The sequence below is a fragment of the Hakea prostrata genome, chromosome 9 (assembly GCF_041222555.1).
Source record: "Hakea prostrata isolate BN-2017 chromosome 9, UWA_Hpros_2, whole genome shotgun sequence".
Taxonomy (NCBI): domain Eukaryota; kingdom Viridiplantae; phylum Streptophyta; class Magnoliopsida; order Proteales; family Proteaceae; genus Hakea; species Hakea prostrata.
In genome coordinates this window covers 56,716,594-56,734,186 of record NC_142608.1, presented here as the reverse complement: position 1 = coordinate 56,734,186, position 17,593 = coordinate 56,716,594, and the positions used below count along the sequence as shown (strand labels likewise).

At 36.6% G+C, this 17,593-nt stretch overlaps 1 protein-coding gene across 1 annotated transcript; it reads right to left on the bottom strand.

Moving 5' to 3' along the window:
• Positions 1-1,095: 1,095 nt before the first annotated feature.
• Positions 1,096-15,898, bottom strand: LOC149005657 (thiosulfate/3-mercaptopyruvate sulfurtransferase 1, mitochondrial-like). Its single transcript, XM_089167879.1, has 12 exons — positions 15,627-15,898; positions 13,893-14,075; positions 12,837-12,896; positions 12,503-12,565; positions 11,736-11,860; positions 11,434-11,596; positions 10,736-10,795; positions 5,037-5,095; positions 2,896-2,977; positions 2,001-2,064; positions 1,685-1,752; positions 1,096-1,577 (listed from the first exon to the last, which is right to left on the bottom strand). Exons 1-12 carry the CDS (start codon positions 15,726-15,728, stop codon positions 1,473-1,475), a joined length of 1,134 nt encoding a protein of 377 aa, XP_089024005.1. The 5' UTR covers positions 15,729-15,898; the 3' UTR covers positions 1,096-1,472.
• Positions 15,899-17,593: the final 1,695 nt, after the last annotated feature.

Sequence of the window (17,593 nt, the reverse complement as noted above, 5' to 3'; positions counted from 1 at the left end):
GTGAGGTTTGTAACATCATTTTTTATGCTCTCTTTTTTTACATGCATAATAAAACTTCAGCACATCTCATTGATGCGGAGCCATGTTGGGACCGGAGGGCCATGCCCCCCTGATTTTTTGAAATTGTAAATATTTTTTTTTTTTCCTTATCTCTCTATCTTTAAATGTGAAATACCACTATTTAGCCCTCTCCAAAAATTAAAAATAAAAATTTAAGATAAAGATGCTGGGTACAAATGTCATTCATAATCTTTATCTATTGGTTATAATTAAATCTCTAGTTTTAAGGAATAAATGTTAAATTCTAATTAAAAACTAACTTAAAAACTAACTCACATCCATGAATTTCTCCTTATATATTCTCTTCTATTTTCATTTTTATTTATTCTCTCATGAATCTCCTATTTTATTCCTATTTTTTCTCTTTTTCTCTTTTTCTTTTTTTTTTTTTCACACGTCTCACAAAATATTGAAGTAGTTAGCAAATTTTGAAATTTTCCTAAATCTTCTCCACATCAGGTATTCACTCTCTTTCTCAAATTATTCATTTCTCTCTTTCTCTTACACTCACGAATTTTCTATTAATTTACCTAAGTTTTTAATGTAAACTCCACATTAAAATATAATAATATATTCTGATATAGGACCTACAGTGGGTCCCACATTGGCCCACATACATTCGGCCCCCCCCCAATATTCAATCCTGGCTCCGCCCCTGACCACTACTAGAAGCAGATCCACAAACTCAACTGAGGACATCAGAAAACTGTCTACCATCCATGGCAAATGAAATTTGTCCATTGCTTCTAAGGCTTGGAGCCAGCTTCCAGCATCTACATTGCTGTCTTCTCCATCAACTATTCAGATAGCAAATACCATCTCTTGGACCTTGCTGAGACACACGAGTATCATTTACCTCCAAGGTGATACCATTCTTCCTCTATTCATTGATGTTTGAGGGAGGTGAGTCTGCTGAAGTCAGATTTTGAAGAATGCTTATGACAGAGGTGGGGAAACAGGAGCAAATCCTAAAGAGACATGCAAGCATTTCAGAGAACCTGTGTAACACAGACCCAACAATAGAAGCACAACGTTGGGTTATGCCCAAGTTTTCGGGTTAAGAATCAGCAAGGCCCGCATGAAGCCTGTCCAGAAAACAAAAAGCATATACACATGTATGGCATTTTTTTTCCTTTCCTATTTGGTTACCTACACATGTATCACATTTGCAAGTTGGCGAGTGTGTGGTGCTTCAAAAGTTTCAAGCCTGTTTCATAGGAGGTCTCAACTTACATTCAAGTTTCTCAGTAAACTCATTCTTAATTTTTGTAGTCAATGAAAAATGTGCATGGTATAACACAATCAAAACATAGGCAGCAATCTAGATGAATTTTGAGCACAACCAGCTTCATCTGATTACTCTGGATTTGATGAAACTCCACATGGCATACTAAACTGATAACTCTTCCAAACTACTCGACCTGTGAAGTGGAGACAGGCGTGTCTTCTTGTGCTCCCCATTCAGTCCAAGATCCATCATAAACAGCAACATCAGTCTTCCCAAGCTGATGGAGACCCTGCAAGATTATTGACCATTAGCACTCTTTTGCAAATGTCATAATCCAGAAGAACAGTTCAGCACCTAGCAGATCTATATTGTCTAATCTTAGCACAGAGATCTCACCAGTGCAAGAACACAAGCTGTTACACCAGTACCACAAGATGTAACCACAGGTTTATCCAAGGAGATGCCTGCAAACAAAACAAAACATAATATTAAGAATAGAAGTAGAAGAAAGACCAAAGATCCATTGGATACCACCAAAGAAACTGTCGCAACATAAATATGACCATATAAATATTTAGAATTCTATGACCATATAAGTAATCATGCAAAACAAGCTCAACATAAATATGACTAAATAAATATTTAGAATTCAAGGACTACATAACTAATCACACAAAACAAGCTCATGATATGCACAAGGAGGTCCAAATACCTTCTTGCTCAAATCGTTTCTTAAGCTCATCTGGAGGTAAGAGGGTCTGTGATTCATTCAACATCTGCACAGGATCAACACACAAGTTACAGATCAAGTTCTGGTGAAGTTTACTCTCAACAGATGAACAAATTAAGAATTCAGATTTTTTTGGGCATTCCAAGAGATCTGAGGAAAGCATGCAAAATGGACATTACATCCTTTTGCATGTACCATAATACAAGCAGTTAAATATTTCTACTAGATTAGTTTTTCCACCATCCTGATAGGCTAGAGAACACGAAGGTAGTTCAACAACTGAGAGGGCATGATAGGAGAAAACAAAGGACGCTCACTTAGGATTTTCAAAATCTTTCCAGGTTAGAAATCACATCTTGGTCTAGTATTCGAACATGCTAAATTTTGCTTATACCAAAAGAATGTAATACTGCTGAGAGTTGAATGGAGAAGTAGGATTCGTGTAATTGATCCTATTTAGTTGGCAGAATCTTCGTTGAGTTAGCTCTTACATTTATTTCCTCCTTTTGTTATTAACGCACTTGGGGCTTGATTAGCATCATAATTTGCCTAATAAGATTGAATCCAATGAATTTCACGAAGAAAATCTGTACGGAAATTCATCAATGAACCAAGGGAAAATCGGAGATGCATCGAAAGCAAAGAAGATGACCTAAAAATGAATTTTGTTTTTTATGACACAACAGCAACTAGTAACAGAAAAGCTGATAGGTTGGAAAGAAATTTAGATTTAGATCAGCGAACACAAGGATCAAAAACTCAAAAAATTTTGAAACCAACATTTCATAGAATAATGCAGATCCAAAATGACATAAAAAAAAATTTCGGTACATGAAAATGACATAATTTTAACAAAGAATAACAGCAGCCCTATGACCTGAGCAAAAGGAATGCATTTGCTTCCTGGAACGTGACCACTTCTTATTCCCTTTCGTGGCTCTGGTGCAACTCCATCAAACCTGCAAAAGAACCAATAACTTCTCCATCAATTCAAGTAGAGGACTCCACAAGATGTGGACCTAACAGATTTTGGTTGATCCTCTAAGATCTTCTATTTATCCTTGCTGAATCAACTGTACTTGGCAGTTGGCACCAAAAATAATTCCTATTAGTTTAACTCAGTGTAAAAGGGACCAGGTTTTTTTTTTTTTTTTTAAATCAAAATTTGGCTGTGTCAGGAGCCAACTTTCCATATGTTTTCATTCACCTAGCTAAATTTTCATTTAAAATGTTCAGGAAAGTGCCATGTCAGATGATGACACCCATTCCTATGTTATTAGTTCTTGTTACAGAGGTTCAACTTGTGAATCCTTGATCAGGTTTATTCTTATTTGATAAATTTCTTGTTCTTCCCAGTAGGATTAAATTTCATCATTAACTTACTTTAATCCTCCATAGATTAGTAAAAGCAAGTGAAATTCTGAACAGGTGAATCAATACTTGTTCCAGACCACCACTAGTTGAGGACTCTACTCCCACATTCAGTGTTCATGCTTGACAATTGGATAAGTGGAGGCTTGAACAGATACTTTTTAGGCTTAACCAGAGCAAAATCGCCAAAACACATTTACAATAGATGGTGTTGATGAATGAAAGTTTTAGAGAAATGGAAGGGGAGGATAAGAAACTACTTTTGTTTCATTATGACCAGGAAAACTTGCATTAGGATTTACAAGATGATGAAGATATCAAGTTGTGACATATGCCTTTTGTCAAGCACTTGAAAAGGCTAGTTTTACATTTTTTCCCCTCTTTTTTGGGGGGATGGAGGGGTGGGGTGGGGTGGGGTAAGGAGGGTAGGCAGGGAAGGGAGGAAAGGGGAAGTTGCTACATACAGATGTGATTAGACACTAGGAAAGACATACCACACACATCTCACTTTTCTTAGGTACATACAGAATACTATATGTTTTCAAGCACTAGGATTTTTGGTTCATTATATCACCATTTTAATGATGAGGTGATATCAAGGTTGTCAAAGCAACCAAAGCGATAGAGGGCTTCTAAGGCACTAAAGCCACAAAGCGCCAATAAAACAATGACTAAGCAGTTAAAGTGTTCTAGTGTTAATTTTTTGATATTTGATCCAAGTATCAAAAATTACATAAAATTCCTAGCATTTAAGTATGAAATATTTTGCAAACTTAATGAAAAGTTCATTCATGTAATCAATATATAAGATTGGAAAACGTAACATAGTCGTTAACTTCGAATATAACCCATCAAAGTCACAAATCAAACTTCAAAGTTTAACAACCAAATTATCAAAACAACTAAAAGATCCTACTGGGAGACAGAAACTAACTCAGACACCTACTAAATAAATAACTTAGGCATTATGCATTCACTTCCAGTTGATAACCAGGAAAAGTAACATAAAAAATAAAAAATAAAAATAAAAACCCAATACTAGAATCTTAGAGAAGAAATGCTATTTCAGAATCATAGAGATATGAGATTGGGTTTATTGTTGGCAACCAAAGATGTGATACTGATATTGGGTTTACCATCGAAGCATTATTTCAAAATCTCAAAGAAGGGGGAAAAAAGAGATTTAAAAAAAGAAAAAAAAGCGCCAATAAACCGGTAGCTAGGCAACCAAAGCATCCAAAGCGCCCACTCAGACGCTTAAGCGACGCCCTGACAACTATGGGTGATATTACAGTTATGACCTCATCGTCGATGAAAGAAGACCACCTAAGAATTAGCAAGACTGTTATGGTCAATTTTCAACATAAAATCTTGGCGATTAGAAGAGAAATACATGTCTTAAAAGTGCAAGTTATTTTGACAATAAATAACTACCGCATTAAATTAACAATCAAATAAAGGACTGTTTATTAGTATAAGATATACAAAATTAAGTATAAATCCGTATAGAATGGAAGTACAATCCATTCCACTCTAAATCACTTGCAACTGCTCTGCGTTAGGTAAATCACACAATAGAACGCACAATTGATACTAATTGAGTAATCTAAACAGAACTAAAGATGACATCCTTAAACAATTGAATACCTGGGTTTAGAGCGAGCATCTATATGCTGGTACTCTTTGTCCTCGATATTTTTTCTAACCTGAAACAAATAAAACAAGGAGTAAATTGCTTGCAAATAGTGTCCAAATAGATTAAACTGTGGAAAATCTTAGAATCATATCATAATATTTTATTAGTATCTTTAATCTAAGTAGATCAGATTGTAATATTCTATTACAGGTATTTTTCTTATTATTGCAATCTTTTATTCTAGGTAGATTTCTCATTGATTGTAATCTTCTATTCTAGGTAGATTTCTCATTGATTGTAATCTTCTATTCTAGGTAGATTTCTCATTTATTGTAATCTTCTATTCTAGGTAGATTTCTTATTTATTCTAATCTTCTAGGTAGGATATTCTTTCCTATTTCATAGATAGCAGTTGTGTATATATTGATTGTAAAGTTCTGAATAAGATACTGAAGAATCAAACATTTCAATTCTTATTTCGTCATGGCATCAGAGCCAACCAATCTTGGGGTTGCTGTCCAGCTTTCAGACCTTCATTGCCTTTAATCTCTGTTGTTTCCGCCACACAGAGATTATTCTTCCTTTGGCCTTTATCGCCATTTTTTATTCTGCTCTGTTCTGTTTATTTTTCCGTACCTGAAAAACAGATTTTTTATTTCTCCGCCTTATCTGTCATTCTATTGCATCTTTGGTTACTGTTTCACATACTATTTTTAAGCACCTACAAAGAGTATGTCAGAACCAAGAGAGGTTACTTTCGGGACTGCATTTGATCAGAAAATAAAAAATCTACAAAATGGAGAATTGCAAAATAGAGACAATCTATGGTGTACCTACTGCAAGAAAGCTCGTCACACACGGGAAAGATGCTGGAAACTTCATGGTAAACCTCCTAGCCGAGAGTGGCGGCATAAAGAAGAGCAATCTAGAAATAATGGTCAGGCGCATGTTACATCTGCATAGCAACCTAAAGTCACTAATAAAGAGGTTGCTAGCCTTAATCAGGACGACATAGAACGTGTAAAAACTCTTTTGAGCAACCTTAACAAAAAACCAGGTACATGTTCTTTGGCATATTCAGGTGAGTTTCCACTTTCTATTGGATTAAATGTCTCTAATAATTCTCTTCCAAGCCCCTGGATCATAGATTCAGGTGCAACTGACCACATGACACACTCACCAAATCTTTTCACCACATATTCTCCCTGTCCAAGTAGTAGGAAGATAGCTACTACTGATGGCTTGTTAACTACTGTGCCTGGAACTGGAAATATTGAGCTCAACTCATCCCTCACCTTGAAAAATGTCCTACATGTTCCTAGACTATCTACAAATCTCGTTTCTGTGAAGAAACTCACGCAAGATTTACATTGTAATGTAGTCTTTCACCATAGTCATTGTATATTTCAGGACAAGGATTCGGGGAGGACGATTGGACATGCTAGAGAAAGGGATGGACTCTACTACCTTGAGGCACCAAGCCAATCACATGCTACTAATGGTAGTCCTTCTCAAACCAATAAAGAAAAAATCTGGCTTTACCATCACAGACTTGGACATCCTTCCTTTAGGGTAATCAGTCTTTTGTTTCCTTCTTTGTTTCAAGGCATACATGTCGATGAGTTTCATTGTGATGTGTGTGAGCTTGCTAAACACAAGCGTGTACCACTTCCTTTAAGCAAGAAAAGAAGTTCCATCCCCTTTTATCTCATTCATAGTGATATTTGGGGTCCTTCGAGAATTCCTAATGTGTCTGGGGCTAGGTGGTTCGTGTCATTCATTGATGATTGCACTCGTGTCTCATGGATTTTTCTACTCAAAAACAAATCCGATGTTAGTTGTGTTCTTCCCAACTTCCATTCCATGGTTAAAAACCAATTTGGAGTTAGTATAAAAAGATTTAGATCTGATAATGCCAGAGACTATTTCAATCAAATTCTAACTCCATTTTTTCAAAGGGAGGGAATTATACATGAGTCATCGTGCGTTGATACCCCACAACATAACGGAGTAGCTGAACGGAAAAATGGCCACCTTCTTGATGTAACTAGAGCCTCCCTATTCCAATACAATGTGCCTAAGTCATTTTGGGGGGAAGCAGTCCTCACAGACAACTCATCTCATAAATCGGCTGCCTTCGAGAGTCTTAGGATTCAAGAGTCCAATGGATGTCCTTTCCCAGTTCTACCCAAACCTAAAAACGACAAATAACCTTGTTCCTCGAATTTTTGGGTGTCTCATTTGTTCATATTCATGGACCACATCGGGGTAAATTAGATCCTAGAGCACTCAAATGTTTATTTATAGGATATTCCTCCACTCAAAAGGGCTATAAGTGCTATCACCCTCCTTCAAAACTGTTCTATGTTATTGATGTCACTTTTCATGAACATAAGTCTTATTTTTCCACACCTCATCTTCAAGGGGAGCATTCAATAATGGAAGATAAGAATGGGAATTCCCTACTTGACTTAGAGTTCACTCCCAAATACTTCACTATGTCACCTGAGTCAAACTGTGAACAACCTAAACTTGTGTCAGACTCACCTTTGTCAAACTGTGAACAACATGAACATATGTCAAACTTTGAAATGAATGAGCCTGTTTCTAATATTGAGCATGTGAGATATGGCAAAGGAAAGGTGTTCTCAAGGAAGAAGAATCTTGTTCCAGAATCAGTGCAAGTTCAAGACTCCAATCCAAATTCTGGAAATGAGGTACAAATGACTAATCCTTCACTACAAACCGAATTCGATGTGCCCACAGATATTAATGAACTAGACCTTCCTATTGCCATTAGGAAAGGCACTAGAGAATGCACAACGAAACCCATGTACCCTCTTGCCCAATTCTTGTCCTTTAAACATTTTTCCCCATCTCATAGAGCCTATCTGGTAAGCTTAAACACCATTGCCATTCCTAACACCTTATCTGAGGCTTTATCCAATAAGGAGTGGAAGCAAGCTATGAATGTGGAGATGGAAGCATTAGAAAGCAATGGAACATGGGAACTTGTAAGATTACCAGAAGGGAAGAAACCTGTGGGGTGCAAATCAGTATATACATTGAAGTATCAAGCAGATGGATCTTTAGAAAGGTACAAAGCAAGGTTGGTAGCCAAGGGCTACACCCAGACTTACGGGATTGACTACCTTGAAACATTTGCTCCAGTTGCAAAAATGAATACTGTCAGAATCTTACTATCCTTGGCGGCAAATTATGGTTGGGACTTGCAACAGTTTGATGTTAAAAATGCATTCTTGCATGGTGAACTAAAGGAAGAAATTTACATGGAGGTTCCACCGGGTTATGAGAAGGATTTAGCTGCTAATATTGTATGCAAGTTAAAAAAGGCCTTATATGGACTCAAACAGTCACCGCGGGCATGGTTTGGCAGATTTACTAAAGTCATGATTAGTATGGGTTACAAGCAAAGTCAAGGAGACCATACATTGTTCATCAAGCACTCATCATCTGAGGAAGTCACGGCACTACTTGTGTATGTTGATGACATAATAGTGACAGGAAATGAAGAAAAAGAGAAACAAAATTTGACTCAATGCTTGGCTAAGGAATTTGAGATCAAGGCTTTAGGAAGATTAAAATACTTCCTTGGTATTGAAGTTGCTCACTCTCAACAAGGCATTTTCATCTCTCAACAAAAGTATATCACTAATCTCCTTAAAGAAACAGGAATGGCCGCATGTAAACCAGCAAGCACTCCAATAGATCCCAACAGTAAACTTGGGAATGCAGAAGAAGATGTTGTGGACCGAGAGATGTATCAAAGACTAGTAGGAAGACTAATCTACTTGTCTCACACAAGGCGAGACATAGCATATGCAATTAGTGTAATCAGCCAATTCATGCACAGTCCAAAGGAAATTCACTTGCATGCAGCTCACCGTGTGCTACAATATTTAAAAGGGACACCAAGGAGAGGCCTTTTATTTAGAAGGAATAAAGGAATGATACTAGAAGCATACATTGATGCTGATTATGCAGGGTCAGTAGTAGATAGAAGGTCAACCACAGGATATTGCACATTTCTTGGTGGCAATCTTGTGACATGGAGGAGCAAGAAGCAGAATGTTGTGGCTCGATAGTGCAGAAGCCGAATTTCGTGCAATGGCTCAAGGAATATGTGAATTACTTTGGATGAAGATTATATTAGAAGACCTAAAGGATGAATGGGGTGGACCAATGAGACTACTGTGACAACAAATCAGCAATCAGTATAGCACATAACCCTGTTCCACATGACCGAACCAAATACATTGAGATTGACAGACACTTCATCAAAGAGAAGCTGGATAGCGGACTGATTTGTACGCTGTATGTGTCTACACATAGTCAACTTGCTGATGTACTTACTAAAGGATTGAGCAGCTCAGCCTTTCAAAAATGCATATCCAAGCTGGGAATGGAGAATGCCTATTCACCAGCTTGAGGGGGAGTGTGGAAAATCTTAGAATCATACCATAATATTTTATTAGTATCTTTAATCTAAGTAGATCAGATTGTAATATTCTATTACAGGTATTTTTCTTATTATTGCAATCTTCTATTCTAGGTAGATTACTCATTGATTGTAATCTTCTATTCAAGGTAGATTTCTCATTGATTGTAATCTTCTATTCTAGGTAGATTTCTTATTGATTGTAATCTTCTATTCTAGGTAGATTTCTTATTTATTCTAATCTTCTAGGTAGGATATTCTTTCCTATTTCATAGATAGCAGTTGTGTATATATTGATTGTAAAGTTCTGAATAAAATACTGAAGAATCAAACATTTCAATTCTTATTTCGTCATAAACCATGCTTCCACTTAGGGAGGGTTGGAACAATAACAATTACCCAAGTAGCAAACCCATTAATAGAGACAGACGACAAAGCCAATGAGGGAAAAGGACTAACTAGAGAGAAGAGATTAATACTAGCAGTATCACCCCTTCCCATGCGTGGAAAAAGGCCTTTCTTAATACTGAGTGGAATACAAGACGGCATTCCTATTTGCAATATAAATCAAACGTAGAACGAAACCTTAACTACCAAGTGAGTGCCAACTAATGACACATTTTCTGATATCTATGACGGAAGCAGAGGCTTGGGCACTGTAACCAATTTGAATACAATTTATATGCCTCACATTCACTTGTAAAGTCATTGTTCGAATCTGCCTTGGGGTTTTGGGTGAGAGTTTATAACACCATTTTGGGTTTGTGGGTATTTTTGAGAGATCTCCATTGTAATTTTCTTCCATGCATAGTGAAAGGTCGTCTTCTTTGCCAACGGACGTGGCCCATCACATTGAAATGTGAACCACATTAAATCTGTGTTGTCTCATTTTGTTTCCAATTTTCTTCACGGTTTTTTGGTGTTCGTTCTAATGCCTTTATTTATACTGGTGTTGCATAAAAGACAAGATTTCTAGTTGTAATAGGAATCAAACATAGATCCAAACCTCAACACAACTACTGGCAAAACACGATTCCAAATAGGACATTTCAAATAAGAAACAGTTGCTAATGAAGAATCAAACCTTTTCAAGCATACAGAATTTTAATTCAAAACAATGTCTCCTAACTGGTATTGCAACTGACACAAATAGATTTTGGACAAATGGCTGGTATGGTAGCTACAGAGGTTTAAAGAGACAATCATCTCAAATTTCTAAAATAAGATATAGTTGCAAATGAGAAACCAAACCTTTTCAAGTGACCAGATGAGATGTGGCTGAAATTTTGTCTGAAACGTAATAGGGGCAACCTGTAGAAACAAGAATACAAGAAGTGTAAAATAGACAGAAATTAAACAATAAGAAGACCAAAGAAACAGAAAATGCTAAGTTGAATGAACTAGGAATCATTACATTTAATGACATAAAGAAGCTATGAGTGAGGCATTAGATTCCAGCAACTGAGGAAAGTTAAGAGGTAAAATATTAACGCAAAGAAAAACTGAAGGACATTTGAAAGTTCTGACTGGGCAGAGGAAGTCAGTTACCTACAAATCTAAGCTGGTAGGTCAACCAAATGGTTGAGCTGGTAGCAAGCAAACTGGTTCTTTTTCTAGTTTACCATGGTCAACTTCAATAACTATGGAAGGTTTGTGCTTAAAATTTTTAGTCTTGACTCTTGAATAATTCCATAGTTAGTTGAGACTCACTATTCCATGGAAAATATTCAACATTGCTTAACCAATTTAATGTTTGAATATAACACATGAGCATTTTCATATATGAAAGAGCAATTTTAGCTCCCTTCACCTTATGTAATCTTCAATTTCAGTAGTATAGATGATGTAAAAGTGAAAAAAATACAGTTGTATGCAATAGAAGATGCCAGTATCTCACACAAAGCAAGAATCCAATACCATATCCAGATGGATGAATAAGAATAACTTACCGTCCGTCCCTGATAGATATTTTCTATTGCTTCACTGGAAGCCTTAACTTTCAAAATCGCATCTCCAGAAGCACTGGACTCAACATCAAAACCCGAAGCACGCCATCGTGGCAAGCCTCCATCTAATACCCAGATTCTGTCATGACCGTATACTCTGAACATCCTTTCCAAGTTTCCATTCAGCACACAAAAAAAAAATTCAGAAAGTAAACACAGGTGTTTAACCAAGGAAGGTCAAATGTGCTATTTCATTATTCTGTTTTTTTCTTTTATTTTTGGTTCTATGCAAAAAAAAAACTCACCACCAAACACGAGCTGCACTGAATATTCCTTTCCCATCATAAACAACCAAGCCATCTTTGTTCTCGATGCCAAGTGCAGAAACTGCAGCAGCAAAAGCTTCCTCCGATGGCAACATGTGTGGCAACTGATCCAAATTGTTTAAATAAAATGTATACACCGTTCAATAGATGATGAATGATTTCTAGAGAATACTAACATCAACAAGAAACGCATGATCCTAAAAAATTGACCAAAACTTCTCAGCCAGAGCCATACTGATAGACGATGGTATTGAGGGGGATGTACGATCACCCAAACAACAATCTCTCAACTCATCTAGATGAGTATAGACAGTCAGCTCATCATGTTGTTATTGTTAGTCATAATGGTGTTGGCTAAACCATCCAAAAACTTAATTTTATCTGATAGTGAACATGTAAAACACAGTTCCCTACGATGCAAATAAGGATATGTAAACTCAAACTTAAAAATAAAAACAAAAACAAAAACCCAAAAAAAAAAAGAGTAAACCATATGAAGCAAATATACATTATGATTAAGTCATTGAGTCAATATACACCATAAAATATACCACATGATTTGAGTTGTAACATGTGACCTCCAAAGGTTTCCTATTGAACCAACCGTAGAAAGATTGTATCAACATCCTGGATGACTAAACTCAAGGGATCATGCAGCCAAACTTGCCTAAAGGACCTGCTAGCTTAACTTTACCCTAACAAAATGTACAAAGAAATCATTTATGATGTCAAGAAGAGGATCTTACTTTTGATGATCGATCTGATATGCCATCCACGTCGAAGAAGAGGGCACCGGGAATGTGCGCAACCTGTAGAGAAGATAAAGATAATATAGAATTAAAGAAAAAGATAACAGCACCACTTCCGCAAGTTGTAACCAAATTGCAGCTGAAATGGTAATCAGGAATATAAACAGCAAACACAGAGAGTGATGTGGAAGAGCTTCTTCTGAGTTCTGAAGTGACCACAATTAACAAAAACTACCAAGCTGTTAAACACAATCTATAAAGGAGTACAAATGCAATGGCAAAAGTCATTCATAGAACCAATGGAAAGTTCAAACAGAATCATCAGCTGCACCTGGTACTCTTGTATTGGATTCCTCTGCTCATCTGGCATGTACCAGGAAGCATCCAAAACCTAAAGAAATAAATAAATAGTCAGAAGCTGATGGGTTTATATAAATCCATCCACATACAAATAAAATTATAATATTACTTCCAAAATAATCCAACAAAACAAACTATATCATGACCATAAACGTGTAAACCAAATTATACAGCAATGTGTTCAACCATATTGTTCTCCAAAGTTCCTCCCTTAATTGGTCATAACCTCTCTAAAGATCATCTTTTATTATGTACATGGAAACTTGAACTCCTATCAAGAGGATCCATGCAATAAACCAAGAGACTGAGCCTTCAATTTAGCTTTCCATATGAAAGAGGGTCGGATTAACCCCGAAAGAAGTGATCCAAAAATGGATTTGACCTAAAGTTTCAGGGTATGTCTGACCAAAGATTTTACCCACCCAATAGTGAAATCCTGCAAATAAAGCAAGATGTCTATTTAGTGTTTTTGAAAATAAGGTCCTTCTTCAGTATCACCACAGCAGGTCCTTAACTGGTGTAGGATGTATCCCTTATCATTTTGAGAAAATTACAAGCTTCGAGATCCTTCTTAACTTCTTCTATCTAAACCACTCCATCATTCACTTATGTAAGCAAAGAGAAAACTATTGAATTTCTATTCTCATGCTAGCCCCCAAACAGTTATGCAATATGTACTGTCTTTCCCTTTCAATGAAAACTGCCAGCTTGGAATGTATTAGTTGATTGATCTTGAAAAAAGGCATCCTACATATTAAATTAGGACTTCTATACGTTTTGATGTCCTCTGTCTTAGTCATGATGCAGGTGCTGTGGATGGTTCCCCAGGTTTATTCAAAGATCATTTCAGACAAGCTCTGAAAATCACTAGAATAGAAATTGAAAACCTGAGCACTTGTCAACGAGAACTAAAGTCACAAAGAAGGTATCACAGATGTTTTAAATAGAACAGTACAATAGTATCCGTACAATATTATCCACAGAAATGTCAATTAAATAAAAGGATACAGTGTCATCAATTAACCACCTTCACATCAGGCTCCTGAAGGTTAGCATGAAGCCAATCAACAGAAACAACAGGATCTTTAGTGGACACAGATTCTGTTACAAAAGTTGCTTTTGCTCCAAGGTTTGAAGAAGTAGCGAAACGAGCCAAACCACAACTTGCAGATGAAAGAGGGGGAAGATCAATCCTTCTGTAAAATGTTTTCTGGAAAAAGGAAAATTAAGCAGCATAAGAACTCAGTCACGGGGCGAAAGGAAAACAGATCTGGGTCATATAATAACTAATAGTTGGATTCATAAGAGAGTCAACACGCATGAGTATTTAAGGAAATTTAATAAATATTAAAAAAAAATCAACTCAGCTAAACCCAATCCAATTTGAATCTTTATCAACCTTTCCATCCTATCCAAAGCCATACGTGTTGTCAAAAAAAATCAAAAATGAAGATCATCTTTTCTCATTTTAATACAATTAACTAATAGCTCTCACCATCATTCTAATCTTTTCAAAATCAATTTGCATCATATGATTTCCACTCATTAGAGCAGAAATCAGTTTCCATCACTTATGTTAGATAAAAATTGCCACATTACATCACCTTTATCACTAACATCAACACTACGAAAAGTACTTCCCTAAATATAAAGGATGGAGCCTTTTTGCTCTTTCACTTTATTTTTATTTCCCGATGTTCATTTGTCATTTTTTCCCTTTCTTCTTATCTCAATTTCCATTCTCCATTCACTTTTCAGTTAGTCCCACTTAGTTTGATCGAGTCCATGCAATCACCCGATTACGTTGGGACAAATGAGCTTGTCGTTGTTAAGGTAGGTCCACTTTCTTCGTGCTACCGTGATCAAGGAAAACAGCCATAAGCATGTGGAACACCATGTGGCGACTCATTTAAGTGATGAACTCAAGCCCAATGCAATCAGAAGGACCACAGTAATGGAACATTATACAGAGAACAGAACGTGTTTTCTTTCACTAGGCCATTGTTTCTCATTCAATTATTTGACTTAGGCTAGATTATACCTTGAGAAGTGACTCCTAGCCATGAAGAATTACTTTTAGCTCTCCGAGAAATGGCCCAAATTCCAGAGGAAAATTAACCATTCCAAAAAATCAGCCAAAACAATGAGGTTCATTTTCAAGCATGGCCACCAACAATGGAAGAATTTGATAGCATAAAAGTAATCATCCAGAACTCATGGAGAAAGGCCCTAAAGATATCTGAGTGGGGATACCTTGGGTTCTGTTTTAAACCCAAAACTGGGTAGTTTGTTTCTTCTTTTAAGAAAGAATGGTCTTCTTCAGTCATTCTCGTAGAATCTCTCCCCTCAACCCCTTCCTCCCCCAGAGAGGTAATCATAATTGCTAAAAGAATAGAAGTGAATAAAATCAGGTTAAATGAATAACATCCGTGCACTGTGGCTCAAAGAAACTCAATCCAAAAGGATATCAAAGACCATGTGAACGATGAACCAACCACACATAACTAAACAGCAATTCAAACTCAATTGCCACAGAGGCAGCCTGCCGGCAGGTGATATAAATAGAAATCAACCCCTTACCCTCTTATTTAAATTAAAAATCATTAAAGGAACTAAACAAACTCGAGGAATCCAACCTGCAAATCGTACTATGACTAACGAACATCAAAACCGATAAAAAGAAACAGATTATATGCAAGCCTATAAACAAGACTTCGAATCAGAACAGCAGAAAGATTGAGAACCAGAGTATCTAACTTACATTGACAAAGGAACTGTAAATTTGTGGCTTCTGCGTCAAAGCAATCGAAGGTCGAATCGACCGAAGCCCCATGAGTGTCCTCGTTAACATAGTAGACGCCATTGAATTTCTCAAAAATTAAATTTTTGAATAGATGTCTTGAAGCCGAACGGAATCTAAAGGAAAGATCCAAGCAAAGCCGCTACTCAATGGCAACAGTACCAGCGACTGAAGCTAAGACCATAGCTGCAAAGGGCTTTTCTCTCTTCAAATCCTAGACTTTCTTGGTGGAATTATTATATTCTTTATTTCTTTTAACTATTTTTCTGTTTTTGGTGCAATTTTTATTTTTTGACTGTATTTTCCAGACGAGCAGCTCTTCCTTGCAGTAAATGGATGACCCGGGTGGACCGTGGACCGAATGACTGTAGGCCATTGTCCCGGTCGGACGAAGACGGTTTGTACCGGGTCCATATCTAAACATTTCATATATCAAAATAAGAAAGAGAAGAACTTTTTGTTTTTCCGGTAAGAGGGGGAGAAAGAAGAATCCGGATCTTCTCCCCGTCGGGGGAGCACAGAGTGCTCCCCCATGGCTTCCTGACCACAAACATCAGTGGGTCCCACTGGTGAGAAAAAAAAATTTTATTTTTTCCAAAAAATGTTTTTCACCGTGGGCCCCACTAATGTTTGTGGTCAGGAAGCGTGGGGGGACCACTTTGTGCTCCCCGTACGGGTAGCTGATCCGGACTCGAGAAAGAACTCCATCTAGGGATTCTTTTGTTTGTTGGCGGTTGGAGATACCCGAGCCAGTCTTAGAAGCATGGTTGTTAAAGCGATAAAGCGACAAAAGCGATTGGGGATCCGTCTTAGCGATTAGGCGACAATAAAACAACCAAAGCGATTGAGTCAATATTTTTAATACAACTATTTTTTTATACAAATATTTTTTATAATAAACTAAGTACTAAACAAACATTCAACAATCACATTCATAAAATAAAAAATTATAATAATATAAAAAAACATTCAAGAACCATAATTATGAAAAATTATCCCAAAAAAAAAACTACAAACATAACTTCATCTCATCAAGCATCATAAGATTCATAACAATAACTATGTAATATGTACTATATCAGTAATGACTCACATATTTAAATTTCTATACGGCATTGTAGAATAAATTATGATTAAAAAATAAGAAAAAATAATATGTACAAATTACAAAATGTAGAAAAAAAAAAAAAACTGTTGTTTTAACATCTAGGCAGCAATATAGCTCAAAAAGCGGCAAAGCGGTAGTGACTAGGCCAAAAAGCGGCAATAAATCAACCCGTCAGTTAAGCTGTCACATTTTAAGCCACTCAAAAACCACTTTGCCTCCTAGGCGGACGCTTTGACAACCATACTCAGAAGGTGACATGTAGATTTGTTGGGATTCGACGACTGTAATCTCCTTACCCTTGTAATCACAATCATTGGATCCTAATAGATTCACATGTCGCCCTTCTTTTTTTTTTTTTTGGTCAAGAAACTGAAAACTTAATTATAAAAAAGAGTTAAAGCCAGGAGACCTGGACAATACAGACGGATCAATCATAAACATTGGTGGAATAGTCCACCAAGACATTCTCTTAGCAAGAAAATCCGCAAAAACATTAGAAGATCTAGAAATATAATTAAAAAAACCCAACTAAAAGTAGAAGAAATTCTCAAAATATCTAAAACTAAACTAAGACTTATCCAGTCCAAATAAGAAGGAAGGCCCTGCAAAGAGAGAATCGCTGACATACAGTCAAGAGTTGAGTTGGATTTGCTCCATCCCCAAAGACTTTCCTAAAAGTAAACCATCTCGAATGGCAAGAAGTTCCATTGCTCAAGCAGACCAGCCCAAACAGTCCTTACACTAAGCAGCTATAAATGAACCTTGATGATCCCACAAAATACAGCTCTTGCCTCTCTTGTTTGTATGGTTATCCCATGCA

Excerpts from the sequence above, each read along its gene's own strand:
- LOC149005657 (XM_089167879.1), bottom strand. The coding sequence starts at position 15,728 with ATGGCGTCTACTATGTTAACGAGGACACTCATGGGGCTTCGGTCGATT. Across the intron at positions 12,566-12,836 it reads ATCCAATACAAGAGTACCAG|GTTGCGCACATTCCCGGTGC; the intron begins GTGCAGCTGATG and ends TCTTCTCTACAG. Across the intron at positions 11,861-12,502 it reads TATCAGATCGATCATCAAAA|TTGCCACACATGTTGCCATC; the intron begins GTAAGATCCTCT and ends AATTTGGATCAG.